The sequence below is a fragment of the Ctenopharyngodon idella genome, chromosome 19 (assembly GCF_019924925.1).
Source record: "Ctenopharyngodon idella isolate HZGC_01 chromosome 19, HZGC01, whole genome shotgun sequence".
In the NCBI taxonomy this organism is placed as follows: domain Eukaryota; kingdom Metazoa; phylum Chordata; class Actinopteri; order Cypriniformes; family Xenocyprididae; genus Ctenopharyngodon; species Ctenopharyngodon idella.
Window position 1 is genome coordinate 12,326,150 of NC_067238.1, and position 16,987 is coordinate 12,343,136.

A 16,987-nucleotide genomic window follows, 5' to 3' on the forward strand; every position below is an offset into this window, starting at 1 on the left:
GTTGTATTAGTCATGTGTTCCCTTAGTTCATGTATTTAAAGCCTCTTGTTTCCCATGTTATTTTGTTGTGTACTGGATTTATGTAACCCTGCTGTTGGTGAGTGGTTTGGTCAAGTATGTTCATGCTCATGGTCAAGTCTGCTTCTGTTTGAGTCAAGTCTTTGTTTTGTATTTGTTCATATTGGATTTAAACTGCACATGGGTTCTTAACTCACTCGCCTACAGAGGACTTAGTTAATACACTTTAATTGATTTGGTAATTTATGTGAAATCGTTAAAAACATGCATTCAAAAACTGTATAGTAATTTTTGTCTGTTTCAGTATTCAGTTATTATGTTTTGCCATTGCAAGAAAGAAACAATTGTGGATTGCACGTTTTCACAAGATGGTCAAATACTGTCAGTAAATATTTTGAAACATCACAGCGATTATATAAAATGTAAAAAGGCATTGTTCTATCTCATTAGATATCTCTAAACAATGAGATAAAACTATATATATATATATTTGAAAACATCACATTTTTTTTCACAAGTCTTTAATACTCACCAAGGTTGCAATTATTTAATCAAAAATACAGTAAAAACACTGATATTATTACTATTATTATTAATATTATTAATTATTATTACAATTTAAAATAACTGTTTTGCTGCTTAAAATTTTGTAGAAGCAATGATACAATTCAAACATTTCTGTGGTGAGATTACAAAAGAGAGAGAGAAATTGATACTTTTATTCATCAAGGATGCATTAAATTGATCAAAAGTGACAATGAAGACATTTATTATGTACAAAAGCTTAGAACAGGAATAAATTACATTTTAAAATATAATCAAATAGAAAACATTATTGAAAAAGCTCTTTAATCAATATTAAAAATTTTCACATTATTACTGTATATTACTGTATTTTTGATTAAGTAAATGCAGCCTTGGTGAGAGTTCTTTCAAAAACATAAAAAAATGTAATGTTTCCAAACTTTTGACAGGTACTGTAAAAATACAAACATTGAAGAAATTGGTGAAGAAATTTTCACTCAAAAATTGCGAGTAAATTTCACAATTACAAAGAAATGGCAAGTAACACATTGAATGTAACATGAAAATTTTAAGTACAAAGACTGAGATTTCACTTGCATTTCACTTGTAAAAACTACTCCATTAATCTTTGTTTTATTTACAACTTCGCTTTTTTTTTTTTTTTTTTTTTTTTTTTTTTTACAGTGTATACAGTCCCAGTGTATTTCAGTCTTGTTTATGATTAAAAGTCCCGGCATTTTGCATAACATTTTTTTTTTTTTTTTCCCATTTTCTGGTTATTATTAGTATTTAGGTTTCACAATCTGTACCTGCCATTTAATTCGTAAACTCTTGTAGTTTTTGTCTGGGCTGCCTAATACTTTTAGTATTCTAATAAATTAAATCATTTTCCTTGTAAATGTCTCCTTGCATCCCTTTAACACATGAATCAATACATTTTTATTGGCCCCCTATAGTTTTTGTGCTCCTTGGGAAAAAAAGTGCGCTGACACAAGGATGAGTCTGAGCAAACTCATTTACACAAAACATTCTGAGAATCATGTCATGCCGATTACGATGCTCTGAAGGCAACCTGCAGACAATAAAAATAACAGTGAGAGTGTTAAAATAAGAATGGTTTATTAATTAAGTATCATTCTGGTAATTGTCATTCATGATTCGTTTACATGTTTGTAATCTTTCTAAGATAAACACGATTGGTACTGTTGTTGCCAACAATGATAAATGCTTTCTTATCACCTGTCTCATTCCCACCAGCCAAAACTCTCACACAAGCTTGAGTATTTAAAACCTACAAATGTGTATCTAAATGCATATGAAAATGCGCACACTTTCACACAACCCCCTGTAAAGTGCACACTCATAAGACACATACGCAGACACATTTACATAGACATTCACTCTTGACATTGTCTGCAGCATTCCGAGGAATGATTTATTCATTAAGCTCATTCCATTACTGCACTGAAGCCACGCCCTTTCAAGAAGCCCCTCCCTAAATGCCCTCCCAGCCCCACCCACCAATATAGACTACAACAATCTCACACTGTCCTGTAATAATGACTCTCCTTAGGGAGATAATGTACCTATTTCAACTGAGCGCAATGGATGAGATGCATTAGAGATGTAATTCTGTAACTAAGACTCAATTTGCTGGCACATGAACAGAAATAAAGTAAATAAACAAAATAATTTGGCATTAGCAAAGATGAGGAAGGATCCCTCAAGAAAGCAGACAAAACTCACAAAATTTCAAAAAAGGATCAAATGATCAATAAATAACTCAATAAATTAAGTATATAAAGGAATATACTCAAAGAGCAGTTAAATATGCATCATACGGTAAAAACTAAATCTGCATCGCAATTCTTCGATATAAAACAGCGAATTGCAGTTTACGACTCGACCGCTCTTACAAAAATGGCCACTATGCTAATCAGTGGCGCTGGCCAGTCCAGTACCTTTCCATGATGACACGTACATACTATAGGAAATAAAAGTTTATCTATCCATCTAGCATTAGTTTGATCCATCTCGATTCTCTTTCAATATGTGCGCTGCTATGATGACCAAACTTTTTCAGTCACACAATGTACAAAAGTGATGGTCTCTGACCGATAATGTGCCTCTAGTTTCCAAGTTCAGCAATGGAACTAGGAAACTAGATGGAAAGCGTTCCCATTACAGCTCACAGACGAGTCTCCAGCAACTAGCAGAAACAGGAGCCGTGCCTTTCTGTGATCGATTCATAAGCCTAACACCTGAACTTAGTGACTGGCAAATGAGTTTTATTGATCTCAGCAGCAGCACTATCAATGACTGACACATATTGCAGTCACACAGGTATGGGTTGTGACAGAATGTTAAGACGGGATCAAAGGTCTCCAGCACTCCTCGAGTCTCTCAGCTGAGATCCACTGACCACTATGATGCTTGTCATATCCATTCGAGTTCATGTCAATCTTAAAATGTCCATCTCAAGATTTGCCCCAGTCTGGATAGGTTCATTAGAGATGAGAACGGACGTAGCTAGAGGTAGAGAGACCTCACTGTCTAACCAGATTCATTTTCCTCCGCGAGTATGTTTGAGGAGAGTGGACGTTCCATCACAAAGGCAAATTCTGAAATTGATGCACAACATCCTTATTCCTAAGGTCCAAAATTGTGGAGACAAAGGCCACTATTTGGGTGCGGTAGATCTACAATTAGCTCCAGTGTTTAGGGCTCGACTATTGGTTAATCTGACTGGATAATCTCCCGCACAGGTTGAATGAAAGGCGATCTTATTTTCGGAGCGCTCGGAACTGCTGGCTCAGAAATGTCAGGTTGCTAAGACACAAGGAGAGCAGCGAGGAGAAACGTTGCCACAGTGATTAACAGTCGGTCTCCAGACGGACTGCTCCCGCTGACGCTCTTCTCCAGTTTGGGGATCTCAGGGTTAAACTCATCTGAGAGGAAAGAAAGAAAGAAAGAAATAAAGAAAGAAAGGTTAGTGAGCATTTAAAGAGTTTTTATACTGATAAAAAGTCTACGCCGCCTCAGAGTATAGCATTTAAAAAATATACATATAATTTTTCAGAAAGAAATTAATGCTTTTATTCAGCAAGAACACATTAAATTGATTAAAAGTAACAGTAGAGACATTAATAATGTTACAAAAGATTTCTATTTCAAATAAATGCTGTTCTTTTGAACTTTCAATTAAATCCAGAAAAAAGGCATCACGGTTTCCACAAAAATATTAAGCAGCACAACTGTTTTCAACTTTGATATTAATAAGAAATCAGTCAGCATATGGCTTGTAATGGCTATTATTTTATAATATTACTGTTTTTACTGTATTTTTGATATATTTGGTGAGCATAAGAGACTTACTAACCCTAAACTTTTGAACAGTAGAGTATATAATGAGATTTTATCGGTTATAATATGATTTTTTTATGTTTTACTCTGAGGTGGAAACCAATTCCAGATCTATTCTCCAGTTGAATTGTGAGTATTAGCAAAGCTGGATTCCCAACATTCCATCCTGGGCAGCGTTTCCCAAAAGCATCGTAAGCCTAAGTTGATCGTATCTCAATTGGTGACAATGGAGCTACGATCAACTTAAGCTTACGATGCTTTTGGGAAACGCTACCCTGTTTGATAGTAAGGATGAAATACACATGTATATCATCACAAAATATCCAGTGTCCAATGATCATCAATCATTCAGATTAAAAAAATCTGTTAACTGTCAATCTTTCACTGAGTAATGCTAACTTTAGCTCTTTATTTCTCTTATAAGCAGGGTATTCAAGAGAGGGGTAGGAAATTATTGAAAACAGAGAGAGAGGGAATGAGATCGGAACATCATTGTAGGCTGGAATCAAACCTGCATCTCTTACATGAGCACCATGGCTCAATGACAGCAACACATGCACTAACCATTAAGCCACTGCAACCAAAGCAAAAAAACGTTAGATGTCAAAGTTAGACATTGACATAAATGGTAAATTATCACCTACTAAATATCTCACAAAGGGAGAAGGGGGAAATAATGATTCCTCTTTGAGTAATCACCTGCAGCAACTGTAATGGTTTCCCCACAGCCTTCTCTAAATATAAGGAAGATAAAACTCATCCATTCATTTTCTGTATTATTACTAGCCCCAAAGCTCAATATAACACTCTACAAGGGTTATTGATGATGAAAATAATCACTTAGAAAGAGAGAAAGGCAGAGAAAAGGAGAAATGAAGGCAGCAGAGAGGAGGAGAGAAAGCGAGAGAGAAATCTTATCTATTAAATCAGAAGATATATAGAGAGAAGAATGGGAAGGATATCAGAAAGAAAAAAAACAAAGAATATGTGACATTTCTTATCAGCAGCAGCCACGTTGTATGCTGATAAAGGACGCTCGGGCAGTTAGAGGTTAAACCCGCTGCTGTGATAGCAGATGTGAGTGAACATAGACACAAGCTCAATGGACATATCAGCGGAGCGGTGTCAACACATCATGGAAATGTCTGGAATTTGTTATTGTTGACGCACGTAGGTAAAAATCCAACTGAACTGGTTCTGCTTTGCTCTTCTTTGTGTGACAAAGTAGGATGCATTCCTGGATCACCATCTTCAGTTGGGCCTGGAACAACATTCCTGTCACACAAAAATTGTCTTATACCCTAGTGGTTCTCAACTGGTTTTGCTCAAGGTCCCAGATTTGAAGTTAGACAAGTGTTAATCCAACACCGTACCAGAATTGTTTAATGTGCAAAAGTAAAAAAAAAAAAAAAAAAAAAAAAAAAAAAGTTCTATATCCAAAAAAATGCTATATTTAAGCTGTAAATTTAATGTGAAAAATTGTAATATTGTAAAATAGATTGTTCTTTGCTTAGGGGTATAAAGAAGTTCAAAATACTAGAGCTTCCCTCTAATAGTCGACTAACTGTTATTTGACAAGAAGAGGCTTAGTCGACCAAAGTCGCAGGAAAAAAAAAAAATTTCACAGGAAGTGGCAAAACCACGCAGTCTATGATGAACAGATCATTAACAGCTGGACATCCAAATGATCCCCTATCATTCATCGACCTCAAATATGGCTTATCATCTCAAACATGTAAGTAGTAGCAACTTTACATGGACGTTCGCTTTAAAGTTAACCTAGAAAAATGTGGGCAATTCAAGTGTTTGTGTGGCGTGTGAAAGCTGAATAGCAGTGCGCTTACTGCATGACAGCTAACGTTGAGGTGCCGGCGCGATCACTTGCATTTAAAATACTTAAAATAATTTAAGTCTCTGGTGTCCCTAGAATGTGTCTGTGAATTTTCAGCTCAAAATACCCCACAGACCATTTATTATCACATGTCCAATTTGCTCCTATTTGGGTGTGAGCAAAAACATGCTGTTTTCGTGTGTATACCTGCTGCTCCCTGCCCCATTTCCAGAAGAGGACTGAGCCTTTACAGCTTGTACTTCAGATACTCCGGCAGCAACAAAACTAGAGAATCTCATGCAGCCAAAATATCAGAAATCGTCAGTAGCAGTGTTCAGCCTTATGTTCGAACCAGAGTCGGACAACTTTTAGAATGTAACAGGACCTTTTCTGAATGGTTAGTTGATGAATTGATGTTATGATGTTAGTTGTTGTGGAGTTTTATTCAACTTATCGATTAGCATGATCCATCATGATCATCTATAAATTATTGTACAGGTGCTCATGTAGAAACTGTAGTAGGATGTTGTTATCAACCCATCTTTCAAAATCAACTTTTGTGCAAATCCAGCGTTGAACTGACCCTCGTTTGCCAAGCAGTTCGGTGTAAAATCATTTGCACAAACATATAAAACTTTACCTAATTTCTTTCACTCTACCACTTTTCCTTCATAAATGAAATTCACCCACTGTGAATGTCGGGAGCCTATGGAGACTCTTATGTTCATTGGTACATCCAAAAACAGAATATTTGTAACGTTTATGTGGCGCAGACAGACATCAATAGGTGCTATAGCGAGGATATAAACACGGACTATGTGCAGTTCACTCAGGGATCTATGCTAATGGACGGGGCTTGCCCCAACTGTGCCGTCACAGTAGAGGGAAATCTTGAACAGCATATTTTCAGACACTGCTTCTGATTTATGGGGATTATAAAAAAAAAAAAAAAAAGGAGTGGGTGGATTTTTACCATTATAAGGTGGTTGTGTCTACACAATGTAACACCATGTAAAAGTGAATTTTGCATAATAGGTCCCCTTTAATTTAACAACATAAGATGTAATATAATACCCTAATGTACATACATAAGTGATAAGAAAAAAATAAGAAAAAACACTTATTTCAACAGCCTATCAGTCAAATAAAGAGAAAAAAGCAAAAAATATAACTTCATTTCACCTTTTTTGACTGAAACTAGTGTACAAATTCTTTCTGTGTGACCTGGCAAGCTGAAATACGAAACATCAGGTCTCCTAGGTTTTTGGAAGTCTTTTCAGAATAGTGATTATGCATTGCTTTTTTTGACATCTGTAACCCTATCTTTTCATATCTGTTTCAGCGAGTATAATCCCTGACTGGAACACACTACAAAATGTGTCATACGCACAGATTTAAGCAGAATGAACGTTTTAATGCAGCGTCAGCACAAACGATGGTATTATGGAGCTGTTGACTGGAAACAAAGTAAAACTTACTGCTCAAGACTGCTACACATAAGATTTTTTTTTTTTTTTGTATAATAGCGTGGTTGACCTGTCAGCAATGTGTTTTTATTAGATATGGTTTGGGAACGCTAACAAGATGTTGACAGCTTTAGAATTAGGAGGATCTGCGTACAAACAGGGTCATTTTGGTTCATATGGTGTATGTTGTGTCATTAATAGATACAAGAATCAGTTTTCATTTTAATGGCATGTGCATTAACACACGTGTGCCCACACACACATATAAACACACACACACACAGAGAGAGAGAGATGTCCTACTGCTAGAGTGCTTTTAGATGCCTACGGTGGTGTAAAGTGCCAGCTATTTGTTTTGTTATGTGCTTTAGCAAGGGCATGTGGGCGTTGAGCCAAGCTGTGCATCCTGCGGTGTGTCTGGATGATCCTTACTGTGATCCTGATGTGAACTTGGGTTTCTGAGTATTCGCTGGACATTCATTTCAGATATGCAGTCATAATGCGTCTCACTGCACATTTACAGCTCGATTTCTCAGAATAAAACCAGTAGTTAAGTGAGGGTGAGAGAGCAAAAATAGAGAGAATGAATAAATGCATTCATTTGTTTGTTATTGGCCATCTCCTGGTCAGTGGACATTATGGTCATCCAGACTTTTATGAGGAATTTCAGATGCTCATGAGGCAGATTAAATGGGAAATAGCCATATTTGTGAGAACAGATGAACATTTGTGTGTTACTTACTTTTATAAAGCCGATGTGTGTACAGGCTGTGTGTGTGTGTGTGTTCACTCACCGATGTCATGCAGTTTGGGTCTGACAGTGTAGTCAGGTGGACTCTGGTTTGAGTCATCATCTGCATTAGAGACTGTAGAAAAGAAAAACATGATCTCAGTGCATACAATGGCCCCAAACACTATTTATAGTGTTATAAACTTTTAAACTTATAAACTTTTTTCGTCTTTGTCTTGCTCTGGAGGTAGTCAAATTTTACGGTTATATCCTTATATGCAAGTGTTACAAATTCACGTGAGTATTTCCATTTTGCATGAAGGCTCATCCTGACAGTCTGCGTTAAACTTCAAACTTTACTGAATGAGCGTTGGCGCACACATGCGCGTCAAACAGACGGGATGCATTAGAGAGGGAGAAAATTAAAATTCAGTGCAAATATATTCATTTTGCTGAAATATCTGTTGTTGGACGTTAAATTACAGACTAGTGAATGTGTGTGTTCCTGCAGAACATTCCTCTTATCTGTTAACACTGAGTTTGTGTTTTTCTTTATTATCTTTGTTACTATCTTCATTTTTAATGTAGGGATTTAAAAGGTCTTTTTGCTTTATAGCTCTTTTGCATATAGCATAGACATAGATATATTCACTATATATGTTTTCATATCATTCAGTTGGCACGTTTGTTTGAAGGACAGCATAAAATAAAAAATAAAATTGGTCTTTTTATCAATTTAATCGATTAATCGAAGAAATAATTGACCAACTAATTGATTATCATCAATAATCGTTAGTTGCAGCCCTAAAATAAATGCTTTGTTAATAATATGGAGGGCATTTTATACTATGAAACTAGGATGTTTTGATGATCAAAGACCTGTTATATGTCAAAAGTCTCATGTCGTGACCCCCATGAGGCATACTTAAAAATGTATTCATGTCCTTGTATTAGTATGCATAAATAAATAAATATTTGTGAAACTCATATAGGGAGAATTAAGATTTTTTCCACTTTCATTCTCTGTAATTTATCAATATACAGTCTTAAAAAAAATGCTAATAATCTATTTATTAACTTAATATAGATTTTGCATTTTATAATTTAATTCCTGTTGTCGCTTATACACATCACCAGCTCAAACTTTTTTAGACAATTACAGTATATGCAAACACAAATACATTTCAACAAATACACACACATATGTAACTGAGAAATATTAGTGATTAATGCAGCAGGGGGTTAAACTTGTGTTCAAGAGCTGCATGAGCTATGCTATCAAAGAAAGAAAGAGCAAAAGAGTGACAAGAGAAACTGAAAGAGAGAGCAGGGGATGAGAGGACCTCTCCACACATGGCTCTGATCAAAGAGGCCACAGAACGTGTTTGAGCATTAAGTTCTGAAAATAGTTTGCTCACACACAAACACACATTAAAACCACCACCGTGACCTCCTCTTGCGGTTTACGTGCTTTTTTGTTTCTGTGTGTGTGAGATGATGATGCTCACCTGTAGAACAGCAGACAAACACCCGCAGTCTTAAACAGCTGTGTCCGTGGTGATGGATTGGTGTAGCTGCAACAACACATGACAGCACAAACATTAACCTACTGCCACCTACTGGACAATGACATACACTGACATCACTTCTAGGTTCAGAATGTAATACTACTGTAGCTTACTACTTAATGAACACTATGCAGTATACACAGTATTCTGCTTACTACTTTTCAATTATAAGTGAAACAGTAAATTGTAAAATAGCAAGTATTATTATGTAATAATATACATTTCAAATAGTAGTATTCTATGTTGCAGTCACCTGACCTCTTCATGCAACATGTGAATGGAGTCTAGTTATCATTTTGGAAATAAATGCAATTTTTGCTTTTTTATTTATTTTGTAAAAACTTCTGGATGTTTATCAGTCCAATCAAATAATGAGTTAAAATATAGATGTTAAAATTCAGCATTATTTCAAGGTTCATTAGTCACTTGGAAATGGAATGTCAAGCATTTTGCATTGTGGGATTCTATAATGTTTTATACACAGTTTGTAAATAGTATAGTATAGGAAGTAACAAACGTAGCACTAGGTCAAACTAGTATTCTATGCATACTAAAAATCAGCATACTGCGCACAGTATCTGTATGAAATACTGCTATACTGAAATGTAATGAGGTCATGTGACATGTGACACTTTGGACAATAAATATGTAAATGTACCAACAAAGTAGAACACAACAGATTTAAACATTTCCACTGCATTTCTACGGAGCCCCGCACATGACATGCAAGAAAAAATGAAATCGTGCACACTACTTACTAATTCGTTCCCTCGATTTACTAAAATGTGCGCACGATTTACTATTTCGTTCCCTCGATTTATAAATCATGCGCATTTAGTTTCTCATTACCATTTTCCATCCTTAATCTTACCATTAAAAGTAGGGTAGGCAATTTTTTTATAAACACTTTCTGTTATACTGGTTGAAACTCTCTTCACATCCTGATAGCAATCAATAATAGAAGTGGTCTAAATATTAAAACATGTACATACATCTTCTGTGGAAGTCTATAGAGAGGAAGTGGAAGTACTAGGGCAGTTATTAGAGGATGAGATTTTGAAACCCAAAAAAGTGCAACCATCCATCATAAAATATATCCACACGCTCCGGGGGGTTAATAAAGGCCTTCTGAAGCGAATCGATGCATTTGTGTAAGAAAATTATACATATTTAAAACTTTAAAAACTAAAATAGCTTTCAGCAGACGGCCATGCGCATGTTGACTTATGCCAAAAGAGTAACACCTGACGTGATGTAGGAGTAGCGTAAGCTTTGATGCCTCTTGCTGATCAAACAAATACTGCTGCGCAACCAACTCAAGCTCCTCTTCTCTTATATCGAAATCGTCCGACATTTCGCTTTAAAAATTCTCGTTTTAGACTTCTAATTCATGACTAGTGTTTTGTTTTGCTCTATCCTCTGCGCTTCCGCGTTCGTCATTACATCATGCTTTGGGTCAGAGATCACTCTTCCGCCGTAAATCGATGTGTTATTTTAGCTTTTAAATTTTAAAATATGGATATTTTTTTTTACACAAATGCATTGCTGCACTTCAGAAGGCCTTTATTAACCCCCCGGAGCCTTTATAAAGCTTGGAAGAGCCAGGACATTATTTAATATATCTGAGGACCCTATTTTAATGATCTAAGTGCATGTTCTAAAGCGCACGGCGCAAGTGCGCTTACAGTGTGTCCGAATCCACTTTTGTTAGTTTAACGACGGGAAAAATGGTCTGCGCATGGTCTAAAAGGCTTGTCCCTATTCTCTTAATGAGTAATGGGTGTATTTTGGGCGTAATGTGCAATAAACCAATCAGAGTCTCGTATCCCATTCCCTTTTAAAAGACAGTTGCGCTCGCGCCATGGCGGATTGGCTATGTAATTTGCAAGCGGGAAAACTGAACGCTTCTCTAGCAAGGAAACGGATTTAACCTCGTGCACGAGCAGACAATCTATAGGACAAGCCGGATTCTACCAAAGCATTTTATCTTTATGCACACAATAATAATCTTTTAAATTGTAATCCTTTTATTTTTAATATTTGGCGCGTCCCTGTGTGTGTGATAAGCAGAGTGTACGTGCGTTGTGCACCCACATATAGGCGCATATTACTAATGCACCCTTTAATTAACAAAAAAAATATTGCGGCATTGACTTTAGACCAGGTTTCATTTGGTCAATGGCGCAGTCTATTTCAGTTGCCTTAAAATAGCAACACACCAACAATGCGCCTGATCACACCTTGTTTTCAGACCAGCGCACAGATGGACGCAAATGCATTTTCTATTACAACAAAGTAGCACAGGACGTGAAAATGATAACTGCGTCGGGCTGAAACTAGCAAAAAATGCTTGCGTCGCACCTGGTGCCGCATTGCGCCGGGTGTATGATAGGACCCTAAGCCTGTATTCGTCTGAAAGAAGAAAGTCATATACACCTAGGATGGCTTGAGGGTGAGTAAATTTTAAGTAACCCTTTAACCCTGTCTCTCGTCTCATGATGCTTTGCAGACTCTGCTCTGGCTGTATGTGTTCATGCGTTTTGAAGGAGGCGTGTCTTTGGAGAGCGCACTGAAGGGAGGGTGGGATCTTATGTTTTCAAAACTAGCTTGCTATTGCTAGCCTCTCTAAAACTGCCTACCCAACCTTTAAAGTTAAACAGGTTGTTTTTGCTACTGTACCTTTAGGTGCTTCCATATGTAAATGATCACAGAATAACTAACTTCTTCACATGAAGAACTTAAATGAGCAGCAACCTGCTGAGAGTGCTTTAAATATGTCTACGTAGTACATTAAAGTCTTTATTTCAAAAGAGCAAAGCAAATGTTATGGCCATTTTAAGGTATCTAAAGCAAAGATCCTTCTGCTGAGATAAAGCAAACACTAAATAAATAACACCGATCAAAACAGATACGGTGTACGTTTATTAAATTATCCATTTCCACAAGCTGCAGATACCATCTGTGATTGATGAATGGCCCCAAATGAACTCCCCTGGGCTAAGACAAAGATAACGTTTCTTGTTTTCAGGTTGATAAACATATGGGCCATATTATCATAGAAATGTCTGAGTGTGATACCATTTTTCAATACCAATGGTTGTCATACTACTGCTAATAACCTGCCTACAGACCTCACTAATGAAGACGACTATTAGCATTAGGTGAGACATGCATCAGAAAATCATCATTAGCAATGCTCTATTAACACTCGGTTTATAGCCTGCTTTAAAAAGTTTTCAATCAAAAATGGGTGCGCTCTAATTGGTAGTGACTGACCCAAATGCCAGAAAGACTGATGACTGGCGGCCTTCCCGTAACGTCTGTATCCCAATAACAAGCTCCTGTGCATGGCAAAGCTGTCACCGTTTCACCAACAAGGCAGTTTTGAAAGCAAATGGACTGCTGGGAGAGACGCATTTGAGCTTGTCCTTAGGAGCTTTCTTTTATTCTCAGTTGTGATTTGGAAAAATGAATGAAACATAGTTGTGTTTGAAATAACTTTCTTCAAACTACTGCTTCATAGAAATAAAGCCCTTTAAAGACGATCACTGGGGTCGCAAATTGTTTTCTTAACAAGTTTCTCTTGTTAACCGCATCTGTATGATTTATCTGCAACCCTGCACATAATGGTGCTCATGCAGAAAGTTCTCTCTTCTTTTATTCCCAACTCAAAAAACTCCACGACAGGAAGGGCCATGATTGGCTCAGCGGTACAATCGCCACACTATGAAAAGGAGGATCCTGCCAAAGCACTTCTGCAAACAATGTCCCCTTGAACAAAGCACTAAACCTCCATCTGCTCCCCAGTATGCCTTTCCCTGTGTAATAACCTTCTCTGTCAGTGGAGTTTAGATAAAGTATGCCTACTGCAACCTGGAACTCACCAGCAAAAGAACACTTTAAAGGATTATTATGTTAAATAAAAGTTCTATGGACAGCCTCTGTGGCATGTTGTCAATAAACACAGAAAGTAATTTCGACTTGCACCTGAGTTTGTTGACAGAAACCCACTTGTAATTGTGCAACGTTTGCCCCAGATACTTCCATTGTAAGCTTGTTTTCATGAACTGAGGAACAAGTCTGAAGCATTTTCTGTGGCAACTTGCCATTAGCTTTCCATCTGCATATTCCTATACAAATATTAGGATACTGCGTAAAAATTATAAATACTAATTTCCAGAACGTGCACATAAAACGTATACACTCGCTTGAGATGTAAAAACTTACATTTTTATTTAGTAAGAGGACAATGCTAAACTATGACTGAAAAGCATTTACTGAATTTCCTGGATTGATGTCAAAAACAAAAATTTGACTTTGATTCAAGTCATGTGACTGAATTATTCACTCAGATTGGCAAGTAGCACCTTTTGGAATTGTCTGGCAGGCTGTTGTTCAATACATAAATATGAAAGCTTGTTTCCGGCACTAAATAAAAAATAAAAAAGGTAATTGCGACTTTTTTTCCCTCACAATTGCGAGCTTACATTTCGCAATTCTGACTTTTCTCAGAATTGCGAGATATAAACTCGCAATTGCGAGTTATAATGTCAGAATTGAGGTATAAAACCTCACAATTGCAAGAAATAAAGTCAGAATTCAGAGTTATAAACTCACAATTGCGGGATATAAACTATAAAGTCCAATTCTGGGGGAAAAAAATTATTTTATTCTCAGATTTGCGAGTTTATCTCACAATTCTGTATGGAAGCTTGTTTCCGCCACTGAATAAAAAACAAAAAAAGGCAATTGTGACTTTTTATCTCACAATTCTGACTTTATATCTCACAATTGCATGTTAAAAAGTCAGAATTTTGAGATATAAACAATTCTGAGAAGAAAAAAAAAATCAGATTTGAGAGTTTATATCTCGCAATTTTGACTTTATAACTCGCAATTCCAGGTTTATATCACAACTCACAGTTGCGAATTTATATCACGTAATTCTGAGAAAAAAAGTCAGAACTGTGAGATAAAAAGTCGCAATTGCCTTTTTTTGTTTTTTATTCAGTGGCGGAAACAAGCTTCCATACATAAAGCATTTGCAGCAGATTGCTAGCAAAAATTTAATTCTTCAAAGCCTGCTTTATTACATTTAATAAAAGTGGCTTCCATATTGGCTCCAACTTCCATTTACATTTCTATTTTGGGCCAATTTCCCCAAAAGTAAATTTTTTTTTTTCTCTTGAAGGCATAGAATGGAAATGCTGCTAATTGTTTACTTGCAAATATTTCACTTATTTGCATAAATTCCATTTTTGATTTGGATGGAAACATTTGTACTGATACTAAGCTTAATTTGTATTTAAAGAATCACTTTCAGAGTCATTTTTTGGTTGGTCTTGTGATCTGGTTATGTGAACATACCAGCCCCTATGTTCCATGTAAAATAAAATAGCTTTTATAGGGCAATTGGTACGACTCATCTCACTATGATTGAAAAAAAATATTTTATTAAAAACTACTATTCATTTTTTTTGAATGAATAACACTTATAAATAAGTGCACATTTAAATTTTAGGTTTGTAACTAATGCTCTGTAAATAAAACCTAGCAACTAAAATTGTAACAAACAAAAATGTTATAAAGAAAACCTCATGATGGTGATTTTTAGGATTACATCAAATACTCACATATATAGTAGTACTCGTGACCCACGTTGAATTCATAGCCTAGTGAGAAGGCGCTGTAACGCTGGAATTTCTCCGAGAACTTAATTGGTGCGTGGGGGGCGTGCGGCCGGTTGCACTCCCAGCGTTTGAAGCCCATCTGTGGGTCGCAGGTGCGGTAGCCTCGGTAACTGACCATGTAGAGAACGTACTGCTCGGCCACGCCGCGCTCTAGCGCCCCCCGCTGACTCTGGTTGTAGTGTGGACAGTAGATGTCCAGGTAGTCATTAACGCTGACTTGTACGGTGTAGCCTTCTCTCCGCAAACTGAAAGAAAGTGAGAGGAAGGACAAAAAAAAAAGAAGAGAAAGAACAAAACATCATTTTATGATTATAGTGTTTTTGCTATTTGAATGTCATCAGTCATATATACTTTGGATTCTCTTATGGGCAGATAGAAAAAAGGAAGAGAAGGGTAAGATTTATCTCATTGACCTTTCTAAAATGTGTAAGTCCTGCTTGAATGAAAAAGCAGTTATATTTCGATGCTCTGCCACAGCACATTAAATCGGATAATTTTTCATGCTTAATGTGTGCGAGGCCCTGATCAAACAACAGGGGGCAGTGTTTCATTTCACAGCAGCCCTTCTCATTTGACTCTCTTTGTCCCGCACAAGCTCACACAGAAAAAAGCATGCTAATACACACACTTGCGCGCTTCTAGGTCAGGTCCCGCAGGAGATTATTATTCAATTACAAAACGAGGATCAGAAATGTCACCCACTCCTTCTCCGTTCCTCTTCCGCTAACCCCTTTCTCCTCGGTTTCAGTGTCTTTCTTCACACTTCCTTTTTCTTTTTTTACACACTTTCTGTACTACTACATGCAGTGCTGCATTTTTTTTTTTGCTTTCTAAAATGCGCATTATTCACGTGTCCTCTTTATAGCTTTGCTCTTCCTCCTTTACTCACAGTTTATGCAGTTTTCTTTCTTTTTTCCTACAGTTTTTTCCCCCTCTTTTTTAATCAGTGTCTTTCTTAGCCTTTTATCAATACACAACAGATGGCAATCACATCCTTGATTAGGGCTTTCTCTCTCTCTCTTTCTCTCTCTCGCTCACACACACGCAGACTGAATGAAAGATTTTTGTCATGCAGTGTGTTTTGGGGAGGGATGCTTCAAAGCTGCTATATTTAGGGAGAAAGAGCAGGCAAGGAGAGGAAGAGAGAAAGATAAAGGGAGAAGATGAAAGAGTGAGGAAAGATGAAGTGAGAGTGCAGGAAAACAAAGAATGAGATGGGTACAGAGAGGCGCAGAATTGGGACGCTGATGTACTTGACACTGCTGAAGATGATGATGTTGAGGTGTGTGTGTGTGTGTGTTGCTCAGGTTTTACCTACGATGCAGGGACCAAATCGACCCCAAAAGGAGAGTAAAATCTAAAATGTCACATTGTGAGCACCAGCCAATTGCTCCCATGAGGAATATGGCTCAATAAACATACTAAAATCCATCTCATTAAGTTGGTGGACTGAATGAATGACAAAGAAGCAGCTCAAATACAAGAGAGCTTTGATTTGCTGAACATTTTTGATCACTCAATAATTCCCTTACTTCATTTGTTATTTCATAGTATTGATGACTTTATTATCAGTCTAAGGTCATAATAAAGAATAAAAGTAGGTGTGCTCACACTTTTGACTGGTAGCTATTCTTTGAGGACAAAACGTAAGGTAGCTAAATCTGGCCTAAGTTAAACGTTCAATTTCAGTTCACTGAATTAGACCTCTCTCCAAAACTCTGCTCTCTAAAGACAAGTCATCAGACTCAGACATTTAAAAAGCAGAGTGTGTTTCTGATTGAGTAGTTCTCTGATTG

General features: G+C 36.8%; 1 protein-coding gene across 1 annotated transcript in view; it reads right to left on the minus strand.

Moving 5' to 3' along the window:
• Positions 1 to 1,645: 1,645 nt before the first annotated feature.
• Positions 1,646 to 16,987, minus strand: part of efna3a (ephrin-A3a) — a 101,876-nt gene continuing 86,534 nt past the window's right edge. Inside the window, exons 2-5 of the mRNA XM_051873568.1 lie at positions 15,135 to 15,436; positions 9,442 to 9,507; positions 7,998 to 8,069; positions 1,646 to 3,491 (exon numbers count right to left, since the gene is read on the minus strand). Of these exons, the coding sequence (XP_051729528.1) occupies positions 3,373 to 3,491; positions 7,998 to 8,069; positions 9,442 to 9,507; positions 15,135 to 15,436 (559 nt within the window). The 3' untranslated portion in view covers positions 1,646 to 3,372. The remainder of the gene's footprint in view (positions 3,492 to 7,997; positions 8,070 to 9,441; positions 9,508 to 15,134; positions 15,437 to 16,987) is intronic.